Below are 27,423 nucleotides of genomic sequence, written 5' to 3'. Positions count from 1 at the left end.
ACAGAGAGCATAACATTATCACATAGCTGATAGTTACCAGTGAGATTTGTGAAGATTTGCAGCAGAATGCACAGTAACTTACCACATAAAGTCAATCATGTCATGTGTGAACAGTAAAAAAAAAAAATCCTAATACTGGGACTGGTATATAAATATACTAAAATCTGTACATCTGCTCAGATGCAAGTTCATGACTTTCTTTCAAGTACACAGACAAGGTTAAGGCCCCCAAAGTCATCATGAAGAAAAAAAAGTTGTTTCTTTGAAAAGCAGACTATTTTGTGAGGCTTCTTGTAGATCACCAGATAGAACAGAATACAAAACAAAGCATAAACTTTTTTAGAACATCCTCTACAAAAGGAAGAGAATTTTCTGACACAGTATATTTAGCTTCAGTTCGTTAAACTATTAGCATTCTTTTTTTTAAAATTCTAATTTTCATTTTAAATACCTTTTTATTTTTTTTAAACTGTGACTTCCTCACTAACAAATTACATTTAAGAATACAAGGGTGAATTAATAACGTTTCTGCAAAACAGTCCCCAATTTCTCAAGTGTTAAACCTGAAACTACATGATCTTAGTTATTTCAATCTTGCTGTCCAGAGAAAAATAATGTAATGAGATTGAAAGCTAGATTTTGCATGTATACATAAAGTGGGAATACAAGGGAGTAGGAACATCTAGACTCCTGAAATCTGCATATGACAGCATGACTGGGTTATTCATGCTGCCTCATTAACGCACCTAGCAATAATATCTAATTTATGGGACTAGTTTTCTTACGTGATAGAAGGAGACAGATGGTAATATGAGGATATTTGCCTTGCACTGACCGGGCAGAGAGAATTCCCCTAACATACTACCATGCTGCACCCCTGCATGCATATCTGTAAATGAGTAGAGACAGTTTCACTCCTTGTGTGATTTAGTAGTTGCCTTTAGGAAGGTGGGAAGACGAGTAAGGTGAGTGCCTGCTTCCTTGCAGTACAAGGGAATGGCAGTGTACTCTGCGCTCCTGAATAAGGACAGTAGCACACTACTGCTTGGGCTTTGTCTTTGGGAGACACTGAAGCTTGACACACTGTGGAATGAACATTAAATGTGTTACCAATACATTCATAAATTCATTTTCTTCACTGATTCTAGCCAAAGAAATGCATTGACAGTAAATAAGGCAGTTGATTTAGCCTTTTAACTACTGCTACGTAGTAAATTCTACCTCAATTCACGGTAGAATGAAAAAAATATCTCTTGTACTCAATTTGTCTGTAACCACATCAAAAATCTCAGATCATGTAATGTAACTCTTCTGAAGGCAGTACTAAAGACATCTGAGTCCTTGAAATGTTTGTTTATGTTATGCTTTTAGTGGAAAGAGAACAGCGAAAACCAAAACCACTAGACAACATGCAAGAATTCCCAGAAGCAGATGTGGGTCTTTTGAACTCAGAAAATGCTTCCTACATTTGTCAGTTACAAACAAAGCCTAACATGGAAAGTTTGAAAGTAGAAGGACTTCTAATGACTTGGGAGAATTAAGAAGTAGGCTAGGGAAAGGAAACAAACAAACAAAAACATTTAATGCTATTCCAGGGTAATTTCAGCATGAGGAGAGGTACTCACTATTTTCATTAGAGTGCTGTTAGGCTGCACCTGAGTACAGCTGATTGGGTTTTACATTTACTGGTTACTCGCTGTGCTAACTAACTCACAATAGGTAGCATACATTACTTGAGTTGATTGCCTTCCCTGAACAAGAAGGGGAAGATTCTCAATGGCACTTGACTTGTGGTGATATCTGGCCCTATAACTCTTCCCTGGCTTTTGAAAATACCTCAAATCATTGAAAAGAAGGTTAAGAATCTCTGTTGGCAAACCCATACTCTTACAATATTACTTCATATATTAGCAGAATGAACCAAGCCACTGACTTGTCTGAAGGCTGAGTGAGTTTCAGTACTCAGCAGTGCAAGTCTGGTAACCAAAGTTAACTGAAGGGCGCACAAGTATTCCAGGCTTCACTGAGCTTTAGGACTTGACAGATGGCACAGAGACAAAGGTACTTGGACCTAGACACCACAGGGTCTTACCATTTCATAGATTCATGGAATCATAGAGTGTCTTGGGTTGGAAGGGCAGGGACAACTCCCACCAGACCAGGTTGCCCAAAGTCCCATCCAACCTGGCCTTGAACACCTGCAGGGTGGGGCATCCACAAGTTCTCTGGGCAGCCTGTACATTTCTTTTGCCCTGGAACTGATGATCTATCTCTCACTCTGCTGTGCAATCCCAAATTTGTTCAATCATAAGTGATAACACAAGACAAAAATGTACAATACATAGTGTAATGCAGTAAACAGAAAAGGAATCAGGAACTGATTAGCTGAAAAAAGAAGGAATGAGTAAAATATCTCTTACCTGGTCAAGGTTGTTGTAAAAATCTATACTGGCTGCACACAGGTATCTCCCAAGAAGAGTGGCATGGGTAGTAAAAATTGTGGCAACAGGAAGTTTCTGAGATCGAGACAGTATTAAACCCACTCCTGCCTGCCATTCATGGAAGTGAGCTATTATGTTGGGCTTGTCATCAAACTGAGAGGAAAGCTGAAAACAATTAGAAAGAACACATATTAAACACACATTATCCTGCTCATCATCACAACCTCAGAAATGTTCTTTCATGCCTTCTTCTGTGTGCTTTCTTTCTTTCATATGACAAAATAGTACAGTATTTTAAATGGTCATGTGTCTTGATTCCAATCATCCCTAATCCTTAGACCACAAAGCACATGTGCCTCAGAACAGTATCCTTCCTTGAGTGTTGGGCAGCTCTCAGGCAAGGACAGTCACTCTCTATTCTTTTGACTTACTTTTCTGCTGTTTAATCTCTCATTGGATAAGGAAATCATGAGCACCTGTGACAGAGATGATTCTGCAGACTGACAGTTTCCTGTCTTCGGGTGGGCTGTGGCAGAGTAACGTGAAGTCACAGTGCTGTCATTCTGTCTGTATCACTTCTGCAAGGTAGAATCTAGCAGCTGAGAGATACATTGCTTACTGGCTTCAAGGACAGTTTGTGAATGTGACAACTTGGCTATGGTAGGAGAGGAAAAGAGAGTTTGAGGTCTTACCTGTAAGAGCATCCAGTGACAAAGGAGTTGAGAAGAAACAGAGGGAGAAGTGACAGTAAAGACACAGCACATTTCATATTGGGATCCCCATGGAAAAATAAAGTGTTAAGTTATAAATCCAAACTTGATCTAGATCATGCATTGACTTTTTAAAAATCATAATTTTCAAACTGGAGGAAGAATAGAAATTACATCCCAAAGTTCTTCTGCCTTGCTGACAAAACCAAAGGATTTAAAAACTCTAGATTTAAAAACTGTACCTCTTTTAAAAACCAGGCTGTTAATGATCCAAAAATCACAGCATCATTGGCTTCTCGGTCATGAAAAGGGATCCCAATGTTGCTAACATCCCAAAATTCGCCTTTCCATCTATCCAAATTCCAGGCTGCTGATCCTATATCAAACAACAAGACATATGGACTGCCTTCTATCAGCCATCTTCCAAAAAAGACCTACAGGAAAGAGGCAAGGATATAAGAATTAAATGTTAAAGTGAATGTAAAAAACAATTTCCGTAAGTGTTTTTATCCATCAAATCTTAAATATTTTACATAAGGAATATGATCATAGTCGTACATACACAAGATTTGTGGTTTTCTTTGCAAAATACATGGAGTTATATGTTACCAAAGGCAGGGGTAAAAGGAAACTACATTACATTTCCTCATTCTGCCCACATGGTGCAGTTGGTGCCCTTTGGCAGAGTGGAAGGAACAATCAGAAAGCGTCAGAATACGTAAATACATGTCAGCCCCCCAAAGAACAGCTTTCCTGCACTATCTGCATCAGTACAGTTAAATATCTCTAACAGAATTTTAACTCCAGTGATATAACCTACCTGCCCAACAAGGAGAATAGACTGAACTGTCACAAGGCCACAATACACAGCTGGATACACACTACAGTCTGTACAGTCAAATTATTTTACCTTAATTCTTCTGAACCAAAATGGCTACAGCAGCAGAGGCATATTATCTGCAGAGAATGAGGTACTATAGGTAGGCTAGTGCAGTTTATATTCTGTACCCCACACAGATGACTCTTTTATGCTGCTGTTCAATCTCTTTTCATTCACCAACCTCTGCGACCTCCAGGGAACCCAGCCCTGATGCAGAACAGGCTGGATAGAGGACAGGTCTTAAAAACAATTAGATGAAAATTCTTAGATCCATTTGCACAAAAACTACAGGCTGTAACAAAGACAAGTGTGTGAAGGATGCTCAGCTCCCTGTATACTTATTACAGGCTATTCAGGTTTCTTACTCAGGAAAATGAGGTCAAAGGTGTAGGGAGACTTTTTGAACCCTGGCTTTATCTAAATATGGAGTCAGGTTGCAGCAAGGAACACACCTGACCAGAAAAGTTTGGAAGCATTCTTAGGTCCCCTCGTTTAAAGGGATCCATTGTGATACATAAGCAAAATCCAGTCACAAATGTTAATAGGATAAGCGCAGCTCCTGGAAACTAAAGCATCATTATTAGAGATCAAAGCTATACTTGACGTACCTGGGACAGATCTGCTGCTATATATGAATACTCCAGCAGCACAATGTACATGTTAGACTGGCAGAGTTGGCTGATTAAACTGAATGTATGCTGGAGCAGCATGAAGCATATATATAACATTGCAATTAATCTGCCCCACAAGCCTTTTGCTATTTTCCAAGCAAAGGACTATTACACAGCTTGCAGAGTCATCCCTCTGTAAGTATCAGAGGCAACATGCAATAGATCTAACCCCAATATTATCAGTTGGGTGCTTTTCTCAAGTCTGCCTGTGTTTTGTCCACGTCTCTCTTTCAACTCAGAATAGTGCTACCTAAGAAAAATTGTGAGATGATGAAATGCTTTTCTCTAAGTTTCTGCAACAGCACAAGAACGCCAAAGGTAATATAAGGGTTCAGTCAAAGTAAGGTCGTATTATATCTAGTAAAATCTCACTGCATTTAGAGGCTGGAGAAGTAAGTCATTAATCCAGTTAAGTAGTCTTCCAGATAAATGACTGTTAAAACCTGTAATTGGATAAACCAGTTCCTCCTCAAAAATAACCTTTAATGAATTGACTTTGCTGTTCTAATAGTAGAATCTGAGCCTTTCCCATTGTGACATTGACCAGGACTGCTGTGTCAAGTGGAATAACGAGAGCATTAACCAAAACTGTAATCTACTCAGAGTCAGCTTAGTTGCCCTGGGAAGCAGTAGCACATCTGATTTACCTGACACCCTTGGCTTTTCATGATGTCCATTGCCTTCTTAACTGCTGGGTTTGGAGGCTCACATGCTTCCACCTGAGTCTTCACATTGTGCTCAAAATAGGGACCAATCAGAAAATAGTTTTCACCCCATTCATCTGCTGTAATTTTGGCTTTTGTCTGGATCACAGTGTAAATGCCTCCCACTGCAAAAGAAGATGACAAAGAACAAAAATTAGAAATGGGCATGGGCCACGAAGCTCTGGAATAAGCACCAACCAACCTGGGGGTCAGATATTCCACTAGTTAAGCCAGTTCACACATTCAGAGTTTAACTGAAACCTAGACTCAAATAAATCAGAATTCAGTCTGTTGGGACCAGAACTTCACCACTCAGTTCAGGAGTATGCACTCATTGCAGACCACAAGTAATTCTTGAATGGCATTCTAACACTTTGCTAAATTCTGGGTGACGGCATATGGGTTCCCTCAAATCCTCCTCTAATCATAAACGGATGCTTTCTAGTCTTAACCACTACTTTTATCTAAGTCTGTGGTCTTTTTATTTTTTAAATTTCTTTCATGTGTTAATACATGTAGTCACACCACAAATATTCATCCAATATGTTCTTTTATGTTGCCCCCCTTCCCCGTTCAGGTCTTGAAGTCTTTACATTCAGACTATGGAATTCAAATCCTGAGGTACCTGCTTCCGCTTTCACATGCCAAATCTTAATTATACTGCATCCCAAGTGCAGCCTGCTGCTTCTTCTATTGCAGAAGTTATCCTTTTCAACCACATTCTTTGTGACGAGGAAGTACATGTACATGTGGTAACAACTGAGCTGGCACTACACACAAATCACTGAGAGAAGTAGAAGGAGAGATGAATTTCATTGACTACTGGCCATGAAAATAGATTTAACCCCAAATCCTCAAAGCAAGAGGTTTCATGTTCTATCACCAATCTAAAATTGTTAAAATTGAAACAAGTGTAGCCTACATTGCCAATATAAATGTGTGCAGCACCTTCCACCAAAGTATTGTCTATTTTAAAAATAAGTGCTGTATTAAATATGTAAGAGGATGGGACTGCAACATCCCCTGATGAGTAAATACAGATCTATCTAGTCTTGAACACAGTATGCAAGAGTCAACTAGCTGCTCTTCCCTCCCTGTTTTCCACCTCTGTCCCTGTAAGCCATGCAGTGACAGGGCAGCCTTGCAACCCACCTTTGTCACAGGACCTGTGGTGGCAGGCATAGGCCTTTTCCTCCACCACAAATACAGAACAACAGTGATTGCTTAGATCCTTCAAGAAGACAGCAAGAGAAGAGAAGAGGCTAGGCCACTGCTATATATCAGAAATGTTTGGCATAGCTCTGATGATTTTCAAACAGGGTAAGGCAAATGAAACACAGCAAGTATATGAAAGCAAACAAAGTTTGCAGACCCAGGAACGACAGGAAAAGAATTAGGGTTCCTACTTCAAAATGTCATCCTCCACTGAATCTAGAAATGTATAGTAATACTGCAGGCATGAAGAGTGTGTTATGCTTTTCAGTAGTCATCAAAATACATAAGGAGTCAGCACTGTAAATTGCCAGTGACTAACAGCAGGCACTCCAGAATTACTTTTAAAAGGTACTTGAGTATTCAGAGATGCAGATGCACCACATCCAACTGCACATGGCAATAAAATCTTCACAGGTTACCCGAGTCTCCTTAAAAATCTGACCCATATAACCACCATTTACAGCAGAGCAGATGAAGTTGCTCAGCGCTTTGGGAGATTAGTTCCCAGACTAATTACACTGTATCATCTGAGAATTGCAGAAAGCCTGTCAAGCTTGGTATCTTTTAGCTCTAAGAAACTCAGCAACCAGAGATATGGTGTGGTTTTGTTTGTTTGTTTGTTTTGTTTGTTGTTGTTGTTTTGTTTTTTAATTTTGCTCCTATAAAAGAAATTTTGCACTTACAATCTTTTTCTTTACAAGTATTCCATTTGTTCTGAATGCTTGAAATGCTTGAAGTGTCCCTAGTCTTACTTTTTTTTTTTTTTTTTTATATGCCAAGGTGTCTCAGAGTTCTAGCTACTTTACAAATGAAAACAAATAGTCCCGATCTACCAGCTTGCTAAGTAGAACTATAAAGAACTATAAATTATTACCCTACATAGTAACTCAAGATCTAAGAAGATGTGACTGTCATAGGTATATGTTCTTAAATCTATCCCATAGCTGAGGAGTTTCACATGATAGACATGTGGAACTTCAGAAGGAAATCTATGCATCAGATTCTTCTACACTTCATTAGGACCAGAAATCTAAGAAACTAACTCATAATCATCACGCTCTACCATGACTGCTCTGGACGGGGATTTAGAGAAATTTTAGGAAAGTGACACCATATATTCCCTCCAAATTCCTCTGCTCACAGGCTGAGAGACTACTTGAATACCTTATATTCATGTAAACACACTTCTAATGATATGAGACAAATCATAAGTTTCAACTCACAATGTGATGCAGTTATAATGACACAAATGCTCTCCTTACGGGATGGTAAATGCATTACATGAACACAGGATGCTTTAATCCAGATAAATAATGGTGTTGGTAGAAATCTCAGTCATGAAACTAGTTGGTTTTAACTGGCAGAAATACTAGGCTTATAATAAGGGAAGATTTTTGTGCCTGGTGACCCCAAGGAAAAGAGGATATATCTATTTGCACAAAGAAAGATCCTAGATAACATGATAAAGCCATGTATGACAAGAGTGGTGCAGGGCTCTTTCCCCACCAGCACAAGAGTGAAGAGCAGCCTCTTCCACACTGCAAGGCATTCAACACCGCAATCAGCAAGGCAGCTGAGTTTCCACAGATACTGCTTTTGAAAGAGTAACGATAAAGCTACGGTGCAGGAGCTGAACAGAGTCTGGGACTTCATTAGGTAAAGCCAACAGCTGAGGGTTCCTTTTCATAAGGTTTTGCTTAGCATCACTCTCTGTCCTGAAGCATGTCCTGCCGAAGATGTATGGAAGGCCTATTCTGAGCAAAAAAAGTGGAGAGTATGTTGTGGTCTAACACTGTAATTTATTGCACAACACTGTAAAAAACATTTCAGGGCACTGTTTTGCCTGAAATGCAACAAAAAGTACTTAGGATAAACCAAAAGAATAAATTTTATAAACTGTGAAAACTCTTCAGAAGATAGCTGCAATAGAATCTCTGGTTTACCTGGTCCCCAAACTTGCTTTTGTCTTTACTTACTGTAGCAATATGGCTCACAAGGGACATCTTTGTGTAAGCTTTAATTCACAGGGAGAAGTGGGCAAGTAAAACTATATATATTGAAAGGGTTAGGCAGAACTTAAAAAAGACATCTTGAGAAGAAAAGAACAATGTCTAAAATAACGTATTGACTTTAGAAATTACTCTTTCCCAAAACAAATTCAAGGAATATATTATATATCGTGAAGAGATGTCTTACATCTGTGAGGTTATTTAGAATTCACTGGAAATACCCCTGTTAGGAAGCCACCTATTACACATTCTACCAAGTAAGACTTAAGCTGAAAGTAAATATGCAAACCGTAACAGAATTCTCAAATTATTTCCAACAATTTAGTAAACCTCCTGATTCTTACTCAATCAGATGTTTTAAGGTCATATTGTAGAAAGAAAACCTTTCCAAACAACAAGAATATATGAAAATCTCATAACATTTTAAGTTTCTGTATTCAGTCTCTGAAGTTTTATTATCTGAAACGGGTTTTAAAACAATGAAAGACAAAATAAAAAAGAGATGCAGTATCAGGAGACATCAGATCCACAGAACTGGTTCAGATCATAAATAAACATTGTAAACATGGAGCATTACCAGTAAAATGTCGATAAAGGGCTAATATAGTGTTTTGATCTCCATCAAAATGTTTTATTCAATATTTTAAGTTCTGATAGTTTTAAAATGTCCTTGAAATAAACATATTTCTATTATTTCTTTTTAAAATTTATTTTTAACTTTTCTGCCAGAAAAATGGAATCAAGTTAAAAAAGAAATTAACAACAAATCTTTCTCCCCATTTATTTCCATCCACTCTTTTTTTTTTTTTTTTTTTTTTTTCCCAGGGAAAAATAAACTGGCATGGACAGGAGAACTAAAATGTTTGGGAAATAAGGACTTTGTCTATTTAACAGTCTTACTTTTTTTTTTTTTTTTTTTTTTTTGGTGACCTCTCTAGAAAGTAGATGAAAACAAAATATCTGCTCAGAAAATATTTCATACAATTATTTTTTTAAAGTTTGAATATTTTCATATACTTTGCCATTACTATAAATTTATCTGAAAATTTATCTGCATTTCACTAGGCATTTACTTCTTTCAGTCCTGGTGCATTACTTCTGCTGCATATTTAAAATCCAAGCAGTAGTTAGAGCCTTCAAAGACAGACATCAGATCTATCTAAATAAATAAAAGGCCTATGAGTCAAGAACAGTCTCCCCATACTGTATCACTACTGAGGACAGCATAGGCAGAAGTGGAAACGTCATTGTGCAACTGGAGATCTTTGTGCAAGATCTAACCCTGCAGAAGACATGCTCTGTCTGTTGCAAGCTATTATATGCAAAGACTCATTGCAAATGCTTTGTGTCACCTGATGAGATGTGGCCGCAACTTGCAGGAATACACAGGAACTGCATTACTAAAAAATGGCTTCTGGAGGTAGGACCCTTTGAGCATGAATTGCCAAAACTTCTCAAAGCTGCCAGAAATACCCACCATTCATTTTACTTGTTCTCCCACCCACCCCACATTGTGGAGGGAGAGAGGCAAGCAGCCACAGAAACCAAAAAGGAAGTAGAGAGGCAGAAAGAGAAGCTATGCAACTGAGATGGAGATAAGTGGCGACCTCCAGGACCACCTCCAGGACCACCTCCAGGACCATGCAGGAGCTCTTCCCCACACACCTATGCTACAGAGGCAGAGGATCAAGCTGTTCCCAGGGCACTTCAGCTGCTTTCCCACAGCCTCACCAGGCCACTCTGAAGATACTTTCCTGGGTGCAACCCAAGAGGGAAGTGGATCCCAGGCTCATGATTCAAACTGACTTTACTGCTGCAATTACTAGTTATATCAGCTATTCTTTCACCCCACCCCACCCCCCTTCCCATCCTAATGTATCTCTGATCTACAAACCTGATAAAATTAGGCATGAACTCATTTCTTCTAATGTTTGGTTGGATATTTATTTATTTATTTATTTATTTATTTGTGTATCTGGGCACTATTTTTAGAGTACAATATGTCAAGTGAAAAATACACTGCCTCTTCAGATAGCAGATGCTTTTCATTTATTTTTGGCTACTTTTTGTGGCTAGGACTCATCAGAAGATAAAAGTTCTCCATATTCTTTGAAATTCTGGCATTCCAAATATATTTTGTAATAACCCTGAAACACTGAAATTTATGACAGGTGGCCACAATACAGAAGCTATTCCTATGTGCATCACCCTGAATAAAAAGGACTGCATTTGAGGTTGCTTTGAAGCTGGCATGCCACCAGACTGTAAAAATGCAAAGGGCTTTGATGCAGTGCTTATGTTAAGTTTCCTATAAGAATATGTTTTTTCTTTTTTTTATATATATATATATATATCCATACATATATACATACCAGTCTATCTATACATATGATAGATACATAGATATAACAGGAGTATCTTATAAAATTATATAAGAGAGATGGTAACATATTCTCAATCCCTAAAGTGTGCTAGCTCTCGTGTGTCACAGACTCCAGAGTTCACCATCTCCCAAGCAACTTTCATCATGGAAAGATATTTAACACAGAGGGGATGAAGTTCTGGTCTTACTGACTTCAGAGAATACAGGATTTAATTTCTAAGGGACAGATTTTCACCAGAGAAACTATATACAGAGCTCTGCTCCGTGGGGACCTGAAACAAGGTTTGTTTTTAGTAGAGTCTTCATTCCAGTAGGGATGGAAAAAAATACTTAATTCATCTACCAGTGACTCTTGAGCTAATCTGTCCACAGCTGAATGATGATACAAACTGGCCACCTGCCCAGCATTTTTAAGCACTGTTCTACTTTCTATCTAAAAGCTGTTAAGAAGTACAGCAGAAGGAGATACTGATCTGAGTATCCATGGAGTCACTTTAAAGGCACAGACCAAATTTTGAAAGTTTGCAGCCCCTTCCCATTAATGTATCAGAAAACCCACTACCCTACATAACTAATTGTTATGGCAATTTACAGATTAGACTTCTCCTCTATCCAGATTAAATACTTCAATTATCAGTGGGGAAAACATTTAAAAGAGGTTGAAGAGGAGGGAGCAAAGATAAAAGATCACTGTGGAAAATTTCCAGGACTGCTGCAGCAAGTAATGGCCTCTGGCTCCCTGCTGACAACTTCCATCTCTGGAACTTTGGACACAAGATCTACAAAGCTTGTAGCCACTTGGTCTGCGCTCCTGTCCTTACAGTTTTATCCGTCTTCATGTTACAGAGGAAAGAAAACCAGTCCTCCAGTGCAACATGCACGGAGATATGATCACACCTAGTTTTACTGAAGCATGTTGTCCAGGAGAAAAGGGAAAGGAAAGGTGAAAGAAGCAGAGCTTCCCCATGATTACTACCAGACCACGTGGCATGGCAGTGCACTGGGGCTCATCTTTTTTCCCTTTCTGCCACAGAAACACAGTAGATTCACTTCACATTGTGGGACTTGCCCATCAGTAGAAAGTCAAATAAAGTGAGAAAATCTTGCATCACAAACTGCACTTTTGTCACATCTCTGGCAGTGGACTTTAAATGCAAGATTATTTCAACATTGTGCTCATGTTTTAAGTGGAAAATTCCTTTTCACATGACTTGGGGGAAGGTGGAGGGAGAGTCACACTTGCAAATTAGTTTTTTTAATTTATTTTTCACTATCTTCTTCAGCTACCTTGTCTTTGCTTGCACCAGCCAGAGGATGTAAACAAAGAAGAAAGAAGAGTAACCAAAATGCCTGTGCTTTCCAACACGTCAGATGTCACTTAGCACAGGCAGCACCAGAACACCATATAAAAAGGAAGCATGATGAAGAAGAAAACTTTGCCTAGATAGAGCATGTGTTATATGAATTAGACTTAAAAAACAGAGACACTTTCACTGTGCCAGCTGCTGAGAAAGAAGTTATGAGACTCTGGAAATAATAGATACCTGTAGATCTCCGAGTATTTAATCCATACAGCTGACTCATCCCTCCCTAGAGCTGCATCAAGTGCCACAGCATCAATCAGCCTCATCTCCTGCTCAAGGAAATCACAGTAAACCCTCTCTCCCCAACAGCACCCTGGCACATGAAGACCTTCCCACACTACACAATCGGATATACTCCAATCTGCAGGACCCTTCATCATCCTCAAGCTCTGAAGTTGAATATATTTGTGAGGTTGAAAAAACAGCTGAGCAGAGCTAGCTGTAAAGGGTACTGCTTACAAGAGTGTGAACAGATACCCATCTGTAAGCTCTGGTAGCATGTTCCTCCCTGAGGAGTAATAGGGAAGAAGATACTCAGTCTAACTGTCACTGCCACAAAGAAAAGGAGGAACTAATATGAAGCAGTCATGAAGGAAATGAACCCATAGCCAAAGTTGATAAAAAGCCTTGAACTCCCTCCTGGAGGCAGCAGCAACGTTACACCACTTTAGCAGTGTGAAGAAACTTCACACTGAACTACCCTGATACAACTTTTCATTGCCATAAAAGAAGTAATAAACCGTCATGTTAAATGATCAAACTTGTCAGACGATAAGCCCAGCTAATGCTTACATTTCCCTCAATATTAGCAACATTAAAACTAAAACACTAAAATATGTAGCAGTATTAAATCTATGTGGGGCAGGCTATTTAGACAAATGAACAATTATTCCTTATGCCGAAGGAGACAGGAAAAATACAGTGTAAGCTAATATTTTCTAAGCCTGTATATCTTTTGTGATGACTCTCCCTGCATTTTGTTGGCTACACTCTCTCCTAAGAAGCACAGTGCCCTAGCATTTTCCAAGAACTGTTTATAAAACTTAGGTCACCAGGGAACAGTATTTCACCATGTGACTTTGACATTCAAGTGCATGGAACATATAGAGAAATAGCCTTCCGTATCAAGAATTTAACAGAAAAATAAGCTGAAATGGCCTTATTAAAGAATTTTTGCATAAATATTTCCAGTCAGGGTCGGCTAATGGAATATTTGAACAGAGATCCAGTTCTAATGAAGATATTGTTTGCTATGATTAGCTGAGTCAGCTCCATTTGAATGCAAGGGCTTGATAAGTGGTGTAATGAACAGCACCTTATTTTTAAACTAATTGGAAAAAATGTTTATTCACTTGTAAATATTACCTCATAATATATTAGAATAATAAATGCATCAAATGACACAGCTACTAATAAGTCAGTATGAGCTATATGAATGATTAAATGATTCTCAGCATTTTGTATATACACAGAAAGGCAGATAAATCTAATTATGTTTTACTTTTTCTTAAACATATTGTATGATCTCTATAACCAGTGGGTCCAGATGACTCAGAAAATATATATACCATGGAGTTAAGAAATGTGAGCAAGAACACCTGAATTTGCTAGCTTTCTGCTGCCATCTGGTTGCCAGTGGCTTACTCATCATGCATAATGCAAAAGTAAACGCTGCATGGCCCAAGTTCTGTCAGTAGAAGATTAACTCAAAAAAAGAGTGACTAAAACTAATGAAAAATCAGCCCACAGGGATTCAAAGTGCAAAAGTTCGGGACTACCTCTGTGTATTGACACTCCTCACTAAACTAATAAGAGCAAGGTAAAATTGCACTGAAGTGCAGATTAAATACCGGAAGCTACCACAGAACAGTAATTTCAGTTTCCCTACAGCGATAAATCCTAGAACTGTCTATTCCTCTCACACACAGTTCCCCTTTAGGGTTAAAATCTTAACAGATTACAGATCCCCTCTTCTGACTAATCTCTTTATTTATCTGTCAGGACAATAAGACACACAGGTCAATCATTTACTCATACTAACTCACTTTTGTGACAAAGCTGAAACATGTTCCTGCTTGGTAAACTACACCTAGCTGAAAGGGGGATGATTTGATGAGGGAATGAGAAATGGAGGCAGAAAGATCTTTGCATAATGAGTAATGTGGACTTTGTGTGCAAAACTGTATGCACTGCGCAGATTTTGAATCTGTACACATGCACAAAACATGAAGTCCATATCTGGCACTACCCGTGTTTGCAAAGACCAGTCCAAAAAGGTTTCAGTTGGCATAAAGGCTGCTGGTCATTGACATCTGCTTTTTGTTCGCTGGCTTCTATGCAGCTATGTTTATTTATGCTTCTTTCAAATTTGTCCTCTTCCCTCTCCTCCACACTGCTGCAGAAGGTTGAGAGACTCCTAAACTTCTCTGAATTTGGTGTCTGTTTTACAGCTACTTCTCATACATTACATTCCCAAGTGAATTTGCATGGAAGATAAAAGATAAATATTTACTAATCAATGTCTATATATCTATATGCATGCACACCCAGGCATAACACTTGGATGTTTGTTTAAACTATGCAGCCCTGGTGGTGAATCATGTGCACACACAAACACAGAGAAATCCTGACTCTACCACGCTCATTCCATACAACTACACACAGATGCAGCCCACACACAGCAAGCATAGTCACATACGGATGCCACATTTGTTCCTTCCAATACAACCATGCAGCCAGCTCTTCCCCAATATCCCCTTAATGCCCTTAATGCCCAAGTCCTTCGTGCCTCCCCCAAATTCCATAAAAAGAGCCATGCTGACTCCTCAGAGTGTTGTACAAACCTTTGTTGGTAACTTCCCAAGAAACTTCAAAGAGCAACAAATCTTCCACTGGTAGGTCTTCATCCTCCCACTGAGGAAGCCCATTAAGAGAGGTCATGGAGAGTGATCTAGCCAGTGGCATTTTCTTCAGCCCTTAAATACTCACCACACAGGCCACAAGAGTTATTATCAAATGTTCGGTTAATGTGGCAATTCTCTGCAGTTTTGGTTGGAGTAGTCTTCTAGTGCACTGGGCTGGGAGGAGAAAATTTACTCAGATAGCTGGCAGCTAATGGGTTTAAACTGTCTGACCACCAGCATTAAATTGGCTCAGTGAAATCCTCAAGGCTTGAGAAGCAGCTGCGGGCAGAGGTAAGAATTTAAGACTGACCTGAGAAAGGTCTTGACTGTTTTGGGACCAGGCCTCTTCCTTCTTTCCTTAGAGGGACATAAAAAATAGTTTTGAGCTTCCCAGCCACAGCATTCACTAGCTACCACCTCAGGAATGACTGAAACTCAACAGCTGTAAATTCAGCACTGCCCTGAGCAAACTCCAGTAGGGAGGACACTTTGAGTTCACCACCTGATTAGAGTCCAGCCCCCCAAGTCCTCCCCTTGACATACACCCTGCCTGTTAGCACTCATGGACCTTCTCTGTCCGCTGGCCACTCACTAGCTGGGTAAGTAGACTTTTTCTACAAGATATCTCTTAGATGACTTGCCAAGTAAGGCACTGTTACCTAATTCTTGTTCAGTTCATCAGTCCCAAAGCACTATTTTACCTCACACCCTTTTTCCACAGTTAATTCCAGCTGTGTCCCTATTGCTCCGTGCAAGCTGTTGATTTCATTCTGCTCTAGAACAAACCTGCAGCCTCGAGAGCTTTTACAGAACCACAAATGCTCTGTCCCTACTTTGGCACACATTTTTGATGGCCCTCTCTGCAGGTCTGGTCCCCTATTTTCCAGCTGGTTTCTCTTTTTCTATGCCACAGCTCTTCTCTGGCCTCTGGGCCCAGGTTCTCTGCCCAGGAAAGAGTACAGCCCTGTCTTGCTCCAGCACAGAGCTGGGATACTGTAAGCTGTGTACACACACCTGCAGAGCTGTAGTTCCAACTTGCAACCTAAGAACCTCAAAGCCCCACAGAGCAGCTGCCTGCTGGGAAGATACTTATGTGCTTATGCTGAGAGCCCAGTGTTTCTGGGACAGCTGTGTAGATCGAATCCGATTCTGAGCTTAGACCACAACCTGACCAAAATCTGGAATTCAGCATGGATCAAATCTCCACGTGAGATCCAGGGCATCACTAGCATTGTGGAGAATAATGTTGCACTGTTAAGTGTGGACTTTATAGTAGCACAGATAGACAAAACAAGTCCAAAGTGATTGGTTTAGAAGACAGGTGGCTCACCTGTGTAAGAAAAGCATGACTTCCTACTCTTTACAATATAAGAACCAGTAATAAATACTGCAATACCCATAATTGCATATAGAGGTCAGCTTTCTGTGAAATAAGGACAGAAATTTAGGGAACACTGTAAACAAACAGTTCCGTGAGCTGTGGGTGAACTTATGGCTTAGGCCAATGTTTCTGTCACAGCATAACCATTTACTTTTCCCTTTATATTCTCACTGTGCTGCCAGACTGCAAGAATGGTGGTTTACATGATAGTGAATCAGTAGTCGCAGTACTTGAGAGAAGCTGACATTACCAGCAGCAAAAGGTGCTGGAAAACAACCCAGGAGTGTTTCCCAGGCAGCAAATTTCAGCCCAGAATGAGCAGAGGGGACTGCATGCATGTCTGTTGGAAGACAATCACTCAATACAATCAATATAATATAATACAATATAATACAATACAATACAAATATAATGTAATACAATAACACAGCTGAGCCAATCTTAACAGCTAATTATCACCAAAAGACTTACTCTTCCACTGACACTGCTCATGCTGTCTCTGCACTTAGACGGCATTCACAGCAGCTCTCAGAACTAACCTAAGGTTACAGAAAACCTTTCTAACAAGTTAGGAAATAGAGCTGGCTCAGCAAAGAGCCTGGTAAGCGTCCAAAGAGACAGAGCAGCACTGCTGGTGAATAAGGAGAGATAGGAAGGTGAAAACAAATCGTGCCTTGCCTTTCCAGTCAGAGGAGCTGCCAGAAGGGCTCAGCTATGCTGTGCCACTTCACCCACAGGCCCAGCTGGACTTTGGGAGAATAAAAAGATTTTCTTTCTAGGCTAACTGGAAGACATTACTGCTGGCCTACGGCAAGATTCAGGGCTGCGTGTCTTTTTGTCTCAGTGGTTGGAGTTGTGCTATTTATCACTTCATGAAAAAAAGCCCAGCTGAGAATCATTACTTTTGGAGAAGCTGTGTTTTTTACTATGTGGAATAAGTAGGAAAGCAGATCATCCTATAGCTTAAAACTCATGTTATTTGAAGAAAAAGACGTTATATTTTAAGGGTCCCCTCATTTCTGAACCATCAACTTTGCTGAGTCACACTTTTATCTGGAAACCCTGAGGGCAAGGCTGCAAGCCTCAAAAATGCCATCCTAGCTGAGAGGGCAAGAACAAACTATCACACAAGCCCATCCTAATCCCACAGGGTTTCATCAGTCCAGTGTCAACGGACACACTGCAAAACTGGGCATCTTAAAGGGTTAGCCCACAGCCTGACTCCAAGTCAGGGTCACTGGCTCACTGGGCCCTGTTGCTGCCATCCAGCCCGTGGGCTGCCGAGCAGCTGAGGCAGCCATGTTAGGCCACACCGCCAGCCGGTGAAGGGATGCCAGGCAGAGCCATCCACCAGCAAAACCGTCAGTGGCTCAGTTTATGGTGCTAGGTGGCACATACCTACTTCTGTAGAGCAAAAATGAGATCCATGCCCAAGGAACTTGTGCCTGATGGCTCTCATTATGAGTAACTACCACAAGCTCCAGCTTTCCAGAGGAAAAATGGTTGTGTTTCCAGGTGCATGAGCCCCATTATCACTGCTGGCAGAGTCCTGTTGTCCTTTATAGAGCCACAGTCAGGATGTTGAAGTTATCCTGCCCACATCAGTTACCTCTCCACAGATGGCAAGCAAACCTTTAGCAGTGATGCCAGATGAACAGTGACACTGGCTCACTAACATACCATTGTCCCCAAGCATTCAAAAGCTGTGATGAGCCTAGAAAACATGTGACTAATTTTAGAACAGTGAACTGAAGTTGTAGTAATACATTTTTTAAGCTCTTTATGTAGTCTGTGATTCTCAGGTTCCTAAGCATCATGCCTCTCTAGCTTTTGTTTCTAGTTGGGGGATACTTTTACTTTTTGGAGTTGGAAAAACGTGATGTAACTCCTTAGGCCTTGGAGAATGGGTTTGCAAGAATCATCAGACATCATGAGAAAATTCACAACCACTGGCAACACTGTCATTGTGTAAGCCTGGGCAACTCATGAAACTCTTCTGAACTTTGTTTTTACCTTTCTGGAGTTGGAGATGATACTCAAGCTTCTAAGCGTTTCAGCTCTTCTGACCAAAAGTGCTCAATAGCACTATGAACGTTAGTTTTCCTTCATATTCTGAGTACATCTGATCTGTTTGTCTTAATGAAGCTTTTTATCATATAGTGCCATCCCAGATACCTGCTTTTTATTATTAGTGAAGGAAAAGCAAATGAAGTGCATAGGAAAGGTTAGATCAACAGCCCATTCAAAAACTTTCATCCTTGCAAATGGTCTTAATTGCTAGAGGGCAAAAGGCTCTGTTCATTATATTTATGGCCTGCTATGATTAAGTTTGGCGTCTCTATGATGCATCTGAAATTTTTTACATTTACTGTCCTTAATGAGGTAATGCCTGTGCCTGTGATCCTATAGCAAAGTGAGCTCTCTAGGAGAAAAGCTATATTCTGGCAGTAAGAATGGGCAAACTTTTAGTATGTTCAGTGGAGGGACAGTCACCAAGAGCAGAAAGGAACAGAATAGTCACCTTCCATGCCAAGTGCATTGAGGTACAATTGGTAAAAAGGGGACACAGTTAACAATAAAGCAATGTGCCATTTTTTGTCATAGAGACAGGGTGTGACTACACCTTTTTTTTTTTTTTTTTCCTTTTTAACGTATCAGAAAGGACAACTGCTGAAAGATGGAAACATACCCAGAATAGTAGTTTATAAAATATAACAATTTTGAAAATATTTCCAGAAATCTAGAAACCAGTGAAACTGGTTTTGAGTCCAGTCTTTCAGTTCCCTTATTACTCTTATCTTAAGTACACAAAGGCTCTCTGGTAATGCATTATGTAAGATGACTCAGTTCAGATAGGCATCATTTGTTATCCCACCAAATTCTCTTTCAACCCACAGAAGTGAAGTATTATTGCTTGCAAGGATCCTAGACAAGAAGGCTGCATAAAGGTCTTTGAAGAGAAATTGTACAATATGTGTATTGTTGTTGTTTTTTAAATCTTTTACAGTTTTGTGGATATAGACAGGGACAATGACATGCACTCTGCCCTATATAAGGCTCTTTTTGAAACCATTACCTCCCGTGTTGTTGTCATCTCCACTCGCTTTGATCTAATTCCTTCTATTTGGGTAGATTAAAATTTTCTGCAAAAGCTAACTCAGCACATCACCCCAGCAAGTGAGTTATGGATGTTGGCTTCAGACCAAAGACCACGCAGTCCCTTGTGAAGAACCACTTTGGACATTGTTTGTTGTTGGAAAATCAACTTCAACCCCCCTGACTGCAAGTGAGAAAGTACACTCTGGAGAAGAAACACTCTCAATATGTGGGAGTTTGTAATGAGAACTGTGTCTAGGTCAAATGTAGGAAAAAATCAGACATAGATTTTTAAAATATTCATAAACATCTAGTTAAGTTTTATAAAGAGGAAGTTACGATGGTTTGTAGCAATTATGTACACACACTGTACTTTAGAAATAGAGCAGTAGGTGGCACTGATGGTATTAATATGATTATCCAACATCTGTGCTGTGTTGTTTTGTTATGTTTTGTCCAAAAGGCTGTTTAGTGCTTCTTACTAAATCCTGGTTTATAAACCTTAGTTTTATGAAGAGCATGGAAAGAGAATCAAAAGACAATCAGCAAAGTGGAGGATTTTTGTCAGGAAGAAAAGCCCCTACTTCAAGCTGAGAAACGCAGGAAAGAGAGGAAATGAAGAGCAATGACAGGATATTTAATAAAGTGAGCTCTTGGAGCTCACTAGTGTGGGCTGCCAAGGCTAGACAAACCATTATAAAGAAACTTAAGGAAAGTTTCTTATAAAGAAAGTTTCTTATAAAGAAACAAGGAAATGAGAAAGAGAGTGGCTGAGTTTTGTTTTATGCCCCTACAAATAAGATCCACTCTTTAAAAGTGATATACTACCAACATTTGTTTTTGATACTCTCAAATTGTACTCAATCCTCAATCTCAAACATATTAATAATAATTGTATATTTATGGTTATAAGCCCCTTGAAGGCACAGACTGATAGATACTATTTTATAACAGCACTACAAAATGTTTCCTATGTATCTGTTAAAATACTCAAAAAAAAAAAAAAAAAAATCAGGTCTTCATGACATTTAGGTTGCTATGAAAGGAATAATTTAGTTTTAGAGAAAAATCGTAATTACTGATGAGAGGATAGTAACAGTCATGTGGCATAACAAAGAGCTAAACAATTTTGTTTTCCTACCACAGCAGAATATCTATTAAAGTAAAAGGAACTTGTTATTCAGAACAGCATAGGAATGCTTCTCAGTGTTGCCAACTGCTTTTCTTGCAATGACTGCCATTTTAGATCAGATCATCAGGGCCTTAACTGTTGAGGAATTGGAACCCTTCAGCTGGTCTGTTCCGATATGATACCATTTACCTGTACTACATGTGCTCTCCTGAGCTCTGCAAATATCATGAGAAGTGAGGCTTACTAAGCCCTCAGCTGAGTGTTCCCTGACTTTGTTAGCAGAAGAGAGATGTTGGAGGACAAAGCTCTTTGCTGATCTCTCTGATTAGCTCATTTTCTAGCAGATTTAGGGTCATTACAGAGTTTAGGAAAGATCAGGGAGTTCAGAAATGCCTTAGGGACAGCCCTAATTACCTATCTGAACTCAGCATCTTCAGCTGCAAGGGAACAACATTCGCCACTGCTTTGTACAAGTCCAAAAAATGTTCCACACCTCCCACATCCTATGTTCCACATCTCATGAGTGGGGAATTTTCCCCTCCTGTTGGAGGGTGGCTGACCCTTGGAGTGCAGCAACCCTGTGAAATGGCCAGCAGGGGGACAAGGTGGTGAAGCACCTTAAGTTACAGGAAGTCATATGACAACATTGGAATTTTCTCAGTAAAACTATGGTATAGTTTTGTCCCAAATAGGCAAGTAGTGCATGGACTCCATGACACCCCAAAAAAGAGTTCATACTGAGTGATCTGCGAGGCTGACATTCACAGCTCTGCAGAGCATTGTGACTTCTGCTGCTTCATCCAGGAGAGAGAATGAGAGTCATCCTGCAGACATCAGTTCACCACAGGCAATTTTATTTTTAATCCTTTTGGACTTGGCTTTGGAAAAAGATGCCAGGGTAGCTTGGCCAGAAAGTAAGCTGGATCCTGCAACTTGGATAAGCAAATCAAAATGTTGCCATCCCATTTAAAGTTTGAAATAAATGCAGCAGTGACCAAGAACTGTTAAATGCATAAAAGCTGTGCTACGAATTGCATATGTCATTTTCCCATGTGAGTAGAGATTTGGGATTGTTTCCCTTTTTAGTTCACCTCAGATATCTGAAATGATCTCTTCACGAAGGACGGACATTCAGCCCACATTCTGTGAGAGGGAGTCTCCAGACTGGTGCTGGGTATTAGACTGAAAAAAAATCACCAAGTTCTTTTGTGAGATAAACGTGTAAGAGCACATAGGCACATGTAAACACAATTTCTGAGAAACACCAACATTTTTCATGTGATTTATGATGTGTCTCTAACTTAGCACTAAAATGCAAGACTAACACTGTTTAGCCTGTCCTCTCTACTGTACATGGTGCCGTCCTCCCATCTAGAACACAGACCCATGGACAAAGACACAAACACTTTCACAGATGTACACACACGTGCATAGCTTTCACACTTGTTTTCTGTGGTCAGCACAGATTGTGTCGTATTTATCTAGCTTTGGGATTTGTTAGTATGTTGGCGTAATTTGTGGTGGTTTTTTTCTTCATTGTAAGTGCTAATCACACTTGAGACTGAAGCCTCACTTGCCTAACATACAGGGAGTTTGCTTTTTACTCATACCTCTTCTCATAATCATGGTCCTTTCTTTTTGTAAAACATGAAGGAAAAAAAACAAAGGACATTCTTTTAGTGAGTGAGTGTTTTTGGTAGAAATGTTAAAAAGCTCAGGCTAGTTGCAAGTTCTTAATACATGTCTTTTATCTTGTGTGACCTTGGAGCGCTGGCAGTTCAGTTTCACAGAGCTTATCTTCATCTCCCCAAGCAGGCAGGACTGCATCACTTTACTTCTGTGGCTGCAAAGGCTTTCCCAGGTTTCTGTGCTTTGAAAGACTGTTCTGCAAACTCCTAAGTGTAGTACTGAAAGAGACATTTCCATTTGCTCTGTTATAGTATAGTAAGAGCTTAATCAGGAATAATAATAATAAAAAAAGCTATCTATGATCATGATCAGCATTAAGATACATGCTGAAATGTAACCCCATTCAACAATCCACATGAACATAAATCCTACTCAGTGGAATATAAGGACTTCCTGTAAGGTGGGTATGGTCTTAACATCTTTTCTGTCTCTTTAAGAACCTCTCTATTGCTTTTGAATGTTCTCTATGCATGTCCAAAAACATGTTTCTGTTTATTCGTCTTCTTGTATCTTTTCAAAAAATACGAGAGCATTCAGAACGAGCCCAGTAATTTAAAAAAATAAAAATATTTCCTTCTACTGCATGACAGTTTACCATGGGAAAAAACAACTTAGTAAAATGAACAGAATGTCAACAAATACTATTCTAGACTGATCTTCATGCCGAGAGTATCAGGGACTACTCAACTGTTATATAGGGGTAGGAAAGTAAGTTTGATGCGATTCTAACAGATGCCGTTCATGCCTACTCATTCACAGTGATAGCACTGGAGATGGATAAATGAACAGAGACTTGATATGATAGCATTTCTATCTCATTGTCTGAAATAAAGATTTGGTAGCACAGAGAGAACCTGTATCATATAAAAGTCTTTTTTCTTCCCTTTACATTTTCATTTAGCACATCCTACAGAGCAAGAATTATGAATATTACCTTCCAGAATTTTCTGCTGATTGGGATCCACCTTCATTCTGTTTTGACAAATTTATTGATTTTTTTTAGCTCAGATGTTGAATGTGTAAACACAATTAAATAGGGTTTGAAGAGCTCTGGAAGAGGAGAGTGTAAGAGAGAAAATATTTACTTAGAAACCTTAGTTTGCACATCCATTGATGTGCCAGATTGTGAGTTGTTACTTATGTTTGCAGGTGAATTACTCATTTCAGACACTGAGCAAATCCAGGCCTCATAAGTCAAATCTCCAATAGACCATCTAAGTTAATTACTTGCATGACTCCTTTGCTTGCACAGTGTAATGACGCAGAAAGCAATGGTATCTCAGGAAATGGTTTATACAAATGTAGTTCACCACAGTGATTGGTGTGGATTTTAGGAAGTCCCTGTCTACTATATCTGAAAAGCTTTGAAAGTTTTGAATTATAAAAGGTTGGATCCAGAGACATGAATGAAAGGAGAACTGCTCGTGGAAGAAAGAAATACCAAAAATTAAATACTGCCCTGAGATGCCTAGTTATGCTAGTATATTGTGTCCTGGACCACAGTATAAGGATCTGACCTAAATGTTTTGGGGCTCCTTATCACACTGACACTAGTTGAGAGTTCAGCATCTACAGACCACTGTGAATGTGCAGCTTAATTGTCTGATTTATATTTGTAAACTGAGGAAAACAGCATTTATTTGCAGCACAATGCCAGTGTGAAGTATGTAAACACAGCAACAGCAATTCTGTGGTCAGCTTAGCTCACAAGTCACCTACTTATCACAAAACACAGTTCTAAGTTAGGTGCTATGAAAGTCCTATAAGCGCTACCAGTCTAGCAAAATGAGTATGTAAAACATCTCCATCACTCTACACCTGTATGTTCTGTTTAACACTATTTCACTATTTAATCCTGCCTCCAACTCCCTGACCCATTTTTGTCCTCTGACTACTAAAGGAGGAGCTGGTACAACACTACAGATGAGCGCCGAACAAGCCCACTTCTTGCTTGGGTGAAGTCTGATTACCAGAAAGAGCACTGATGTTTTACTAAGCTTACAGTTTCTTGTTATGCAGACTAGTAATAAAACAAAGGATGCAAAGGATATCCAAGTAACTGAAGGTGACAGATTTCTGTTTAAACATACATGGGAGAGCTATTCCACAGCTATCCAACCGCAATGAAGTTAAGGTACAAGATTATAGGATAGGACTCATAAGAAAAAATATTTAGGTATAATAGATATGCTTACATACTCATTTGTCTCGAAGTGTGGATGGTAGAAAATTTGAGCTCTATCTCCTTAGTGTTTGTTTTCTTTGTAAAGCCATGATACAAATATAGTGGTAATAGCATACACTCAAGGCTAAGCGTAACACAGAGGACTACATTCTGGTCCTGTTACAACCCTGACTGTAACATCCCTCCTCTTTCTATTGTTCAATATTTGCTTGTCTCTTGCCTGACACTTGCAGAGTAGTCAGACTGCCTTTCTATTCTGTACTCTGTGTCTATATATGTGAAAATTCAAGGGATCTAGGTCCTTACAGCAATCAAAATAAAATTACCAGTCTTCGATCGTAAGAGTCAAGCAAGTTGTCCTCAGTGCTTTCTGAAGTGTTCTACTGCATCTCCTGCTTACTTTGTCATACTGTCCAACAGCACTACAGTATTTTCTTTCAGACCAAGGTACCACTTGACACATAGGAATGTGGTTAAAAATGTGCATCACCCTTCACAGGATGAAACAAGAACAAAATTCACGTATCAGCAAGCTATCCTATCAGCAAAACAGACAGGATAATTATTATGTTCAAAACCCAAAAGTAGATGAAAAGTACTACAGCAATATAGTCATTAAGGAATGTATATGTTTGATACAAGTTTATATTACAGATGAAATCCAAGTAACAGAAGGTGATAGGTTGCTGTTGTTTAAACATATGTAGGGAAGCTATTTGACAGCCATGCAACTGCAATGAAGATGCAAGATTATATGATAAGACCCCTAATAACAAATAATTACAGTATAATTAATGCAGATGGCTTAAAAAAAATCAGTGAACACCAAAAATAATCTGAAGAGTTTATTAATAAAAATCTCAAAATCACCTTCGTGGAGATGCTTGTTGATACTGAAGTTTTGAACCAATCCCTCCCGTAACACATACAAGGCCACTCTATTGTTGTTCAAATTTCTCAGCTTATTTCCTTCATATCATCATCTCCCTAGAAGTAGAAATTGGTACAGTTAGGCTGCTGATGTACTAAGAAAACTGCTTGGCACACAGATCAATGTGATTTCCTCATTCTTTCAATTACCTGTTTCATCTGTATACTCTGATATTTTTTTTCATCACATGCTGTGCTTTCTTGTGATAGGAACAGCTGTTAGCTCTTCACCTGCTTAATGTCAAGGCACAAAAGATCTTGCAATTCTGTTGATTTTACGATCACTAGCAAACAAACCTCTGTGGACTCTGAGGGGTTTAAGGAGCAGTTAACAGACACTAGGTGACAATTAGCTTCCCAGCTAAACAGTGATTCCCATGTTAATTTCAAGATATCACAATCAACTTCAGGTCTCAGCTTGCTGATCACAGAGCAAGGAAGGTATGACACTACTCTTTAATGGGTAAGGAATGCATGCTGATATAATCAGAGTCAAATGACAGTTTACTGCAGCTGAGTGAACTTTTTAAAAAAATTCCTTGTTGGAAAGAAAAAGGACCCACTCCTTGTTCTCTAAGAGAGCTGATGCCTCTTAACACACACCAGTCTCAAGAATCCCATGAAAGTAACATGCCACAACACAGTTTTGAATTAATGCATTAACTGAGTACAGCACAAGGAAGAACAAAGCAGGAAAAGAACTACACAGAGGTAACCAGCTAAATGTGCTCAGGTGAAAGTTGCCGGTGGATATATCATGCAGTCATTGCTAACACCACACCAATTGATCATGAACTTTTTTTTTAGTAGGAACTTGAGCTAGTCAATCTATCCAGGTGTGGAGAGACTTCCAGTGAGATCTTCACACTGAGTTCTGACAGCAGAGACTGACTCCCCCCCATCCTACCAATAGTCTGGCATTTAGCTTGTGATTGAGAACAGAATCTCTCATAAGATCTTCTTGTGATACCCTTTGTAAATAACACTGTCACTAGCATCCCAATACATGGTATCTCACTGGCTGTGTAATACTTGATATATCACAGGGTATCAGTTATTACACACTACAGAAAAGCTTGCTGGGTGTTCTATTTAAAGAGAAACTACAAAAGCTACCTACATACTTCTGGAAGTGCTTCCATCCACTACTCAGTGTTATGATAGAGCTAAAAAAGGCTCTGACATTGCTAGTGTCCACACCAGGATTGTCTTCCACAGTAATTTGGAAAAGGGAAAAGATTCAACTGAAATATTTTATACCTGACATTAGGTCCTTAATGTATCATAAGGCTGTATTATCAGATCCATGTTTACCTGGTTTTGATAGTATTGTCTCATACTAGAAGGCATTCACTGTTTTTTATTTTCTGTTTAGGTATTAAAGAATCACTAAGCAAACAAAATGAAAGTGTCGTTTTGACTTCCGCTTAAAAAATTAAGTAGCAAAAGGACCTTCCTGCTGATAAATTCATGAAGTCAGCAATTTCCAGAGGACAGAGGCCAAAAAGTCACATAATAAACATGAGCACTGAACACTCACAACTGCCCAAACCTCAGACAACTGGCTTAGCAGTGAGAATAAGTTTCATCTTTTATCTGAGCAAAGTTGCCCTGGCAGCTGAAAGGGCCAGCCAGACCCTGTGGTACAAGCTTGGTTTACAGAAGGCTGGTAGGCAGCCTCATTGTGGTCAAGAGCTTTGTCAAAAGCAGGAGACACTGGTCTCTTCTCT

The 27,423-nt window shown here is 39.4% G+C and overlaps 1 protein-coding gene across 2 annotated transcripts in view; it reads right to left on the bottom strand.

Moving 5' to 3' along the window:
- GYS2 (glycogen synthase 2) overlaps positions 1-15,709 on the bottom strand; it is a 49,696-nt gene extending 33,987 nt beyond the window's left edge. The window contains exons 1-5 of one of the 2 annotated variants that reach the window (XM_084506109.1): positions 15,591-15,709; positions 15,221-15,454; positions 5,350-5,531; positions 3,394-3,585; positions 2,421-2,606 (exon numbers count right to left, since the gene is read on the bottom strand). In XM_084506109.1, coding sequence (XP_084362235.1) covers positions 2,421-2,606; positions 3,394-3,585; positions 5,350-5,531; positions 15,221-15,341 — 681 coding nt within the window. In that variant the 5' untranslated portion in view covers positions 15,342-15,454; positions 15,591-15,709. Of the gene's footprint in view, positions 1-2,420; positions 2,607-3,393; positions 3,586-5,349; positions 5,532-15,220; positions 15,489-15,590 lie in introns of those variants that run through there. The other variant, XM_084506110.1, reaches the window with a different exon arrangement.
- Positions 15,710-27,423: the final 11,714 nt, after the last annotated feature.

This window comes from Aythya ferina (genome assembly GCF_964211825.1).
Source record: "Aythya ferina genome assembly, chromosome: 1".
NCBI lineage: Eukaryota > Metazoa > Chordata > Aves > Anseriformes > Anatidae > Aythya > Aythya ferina.
This window is presented reverse-complemented; position numbering and strand designations above follow the sequence as displayed.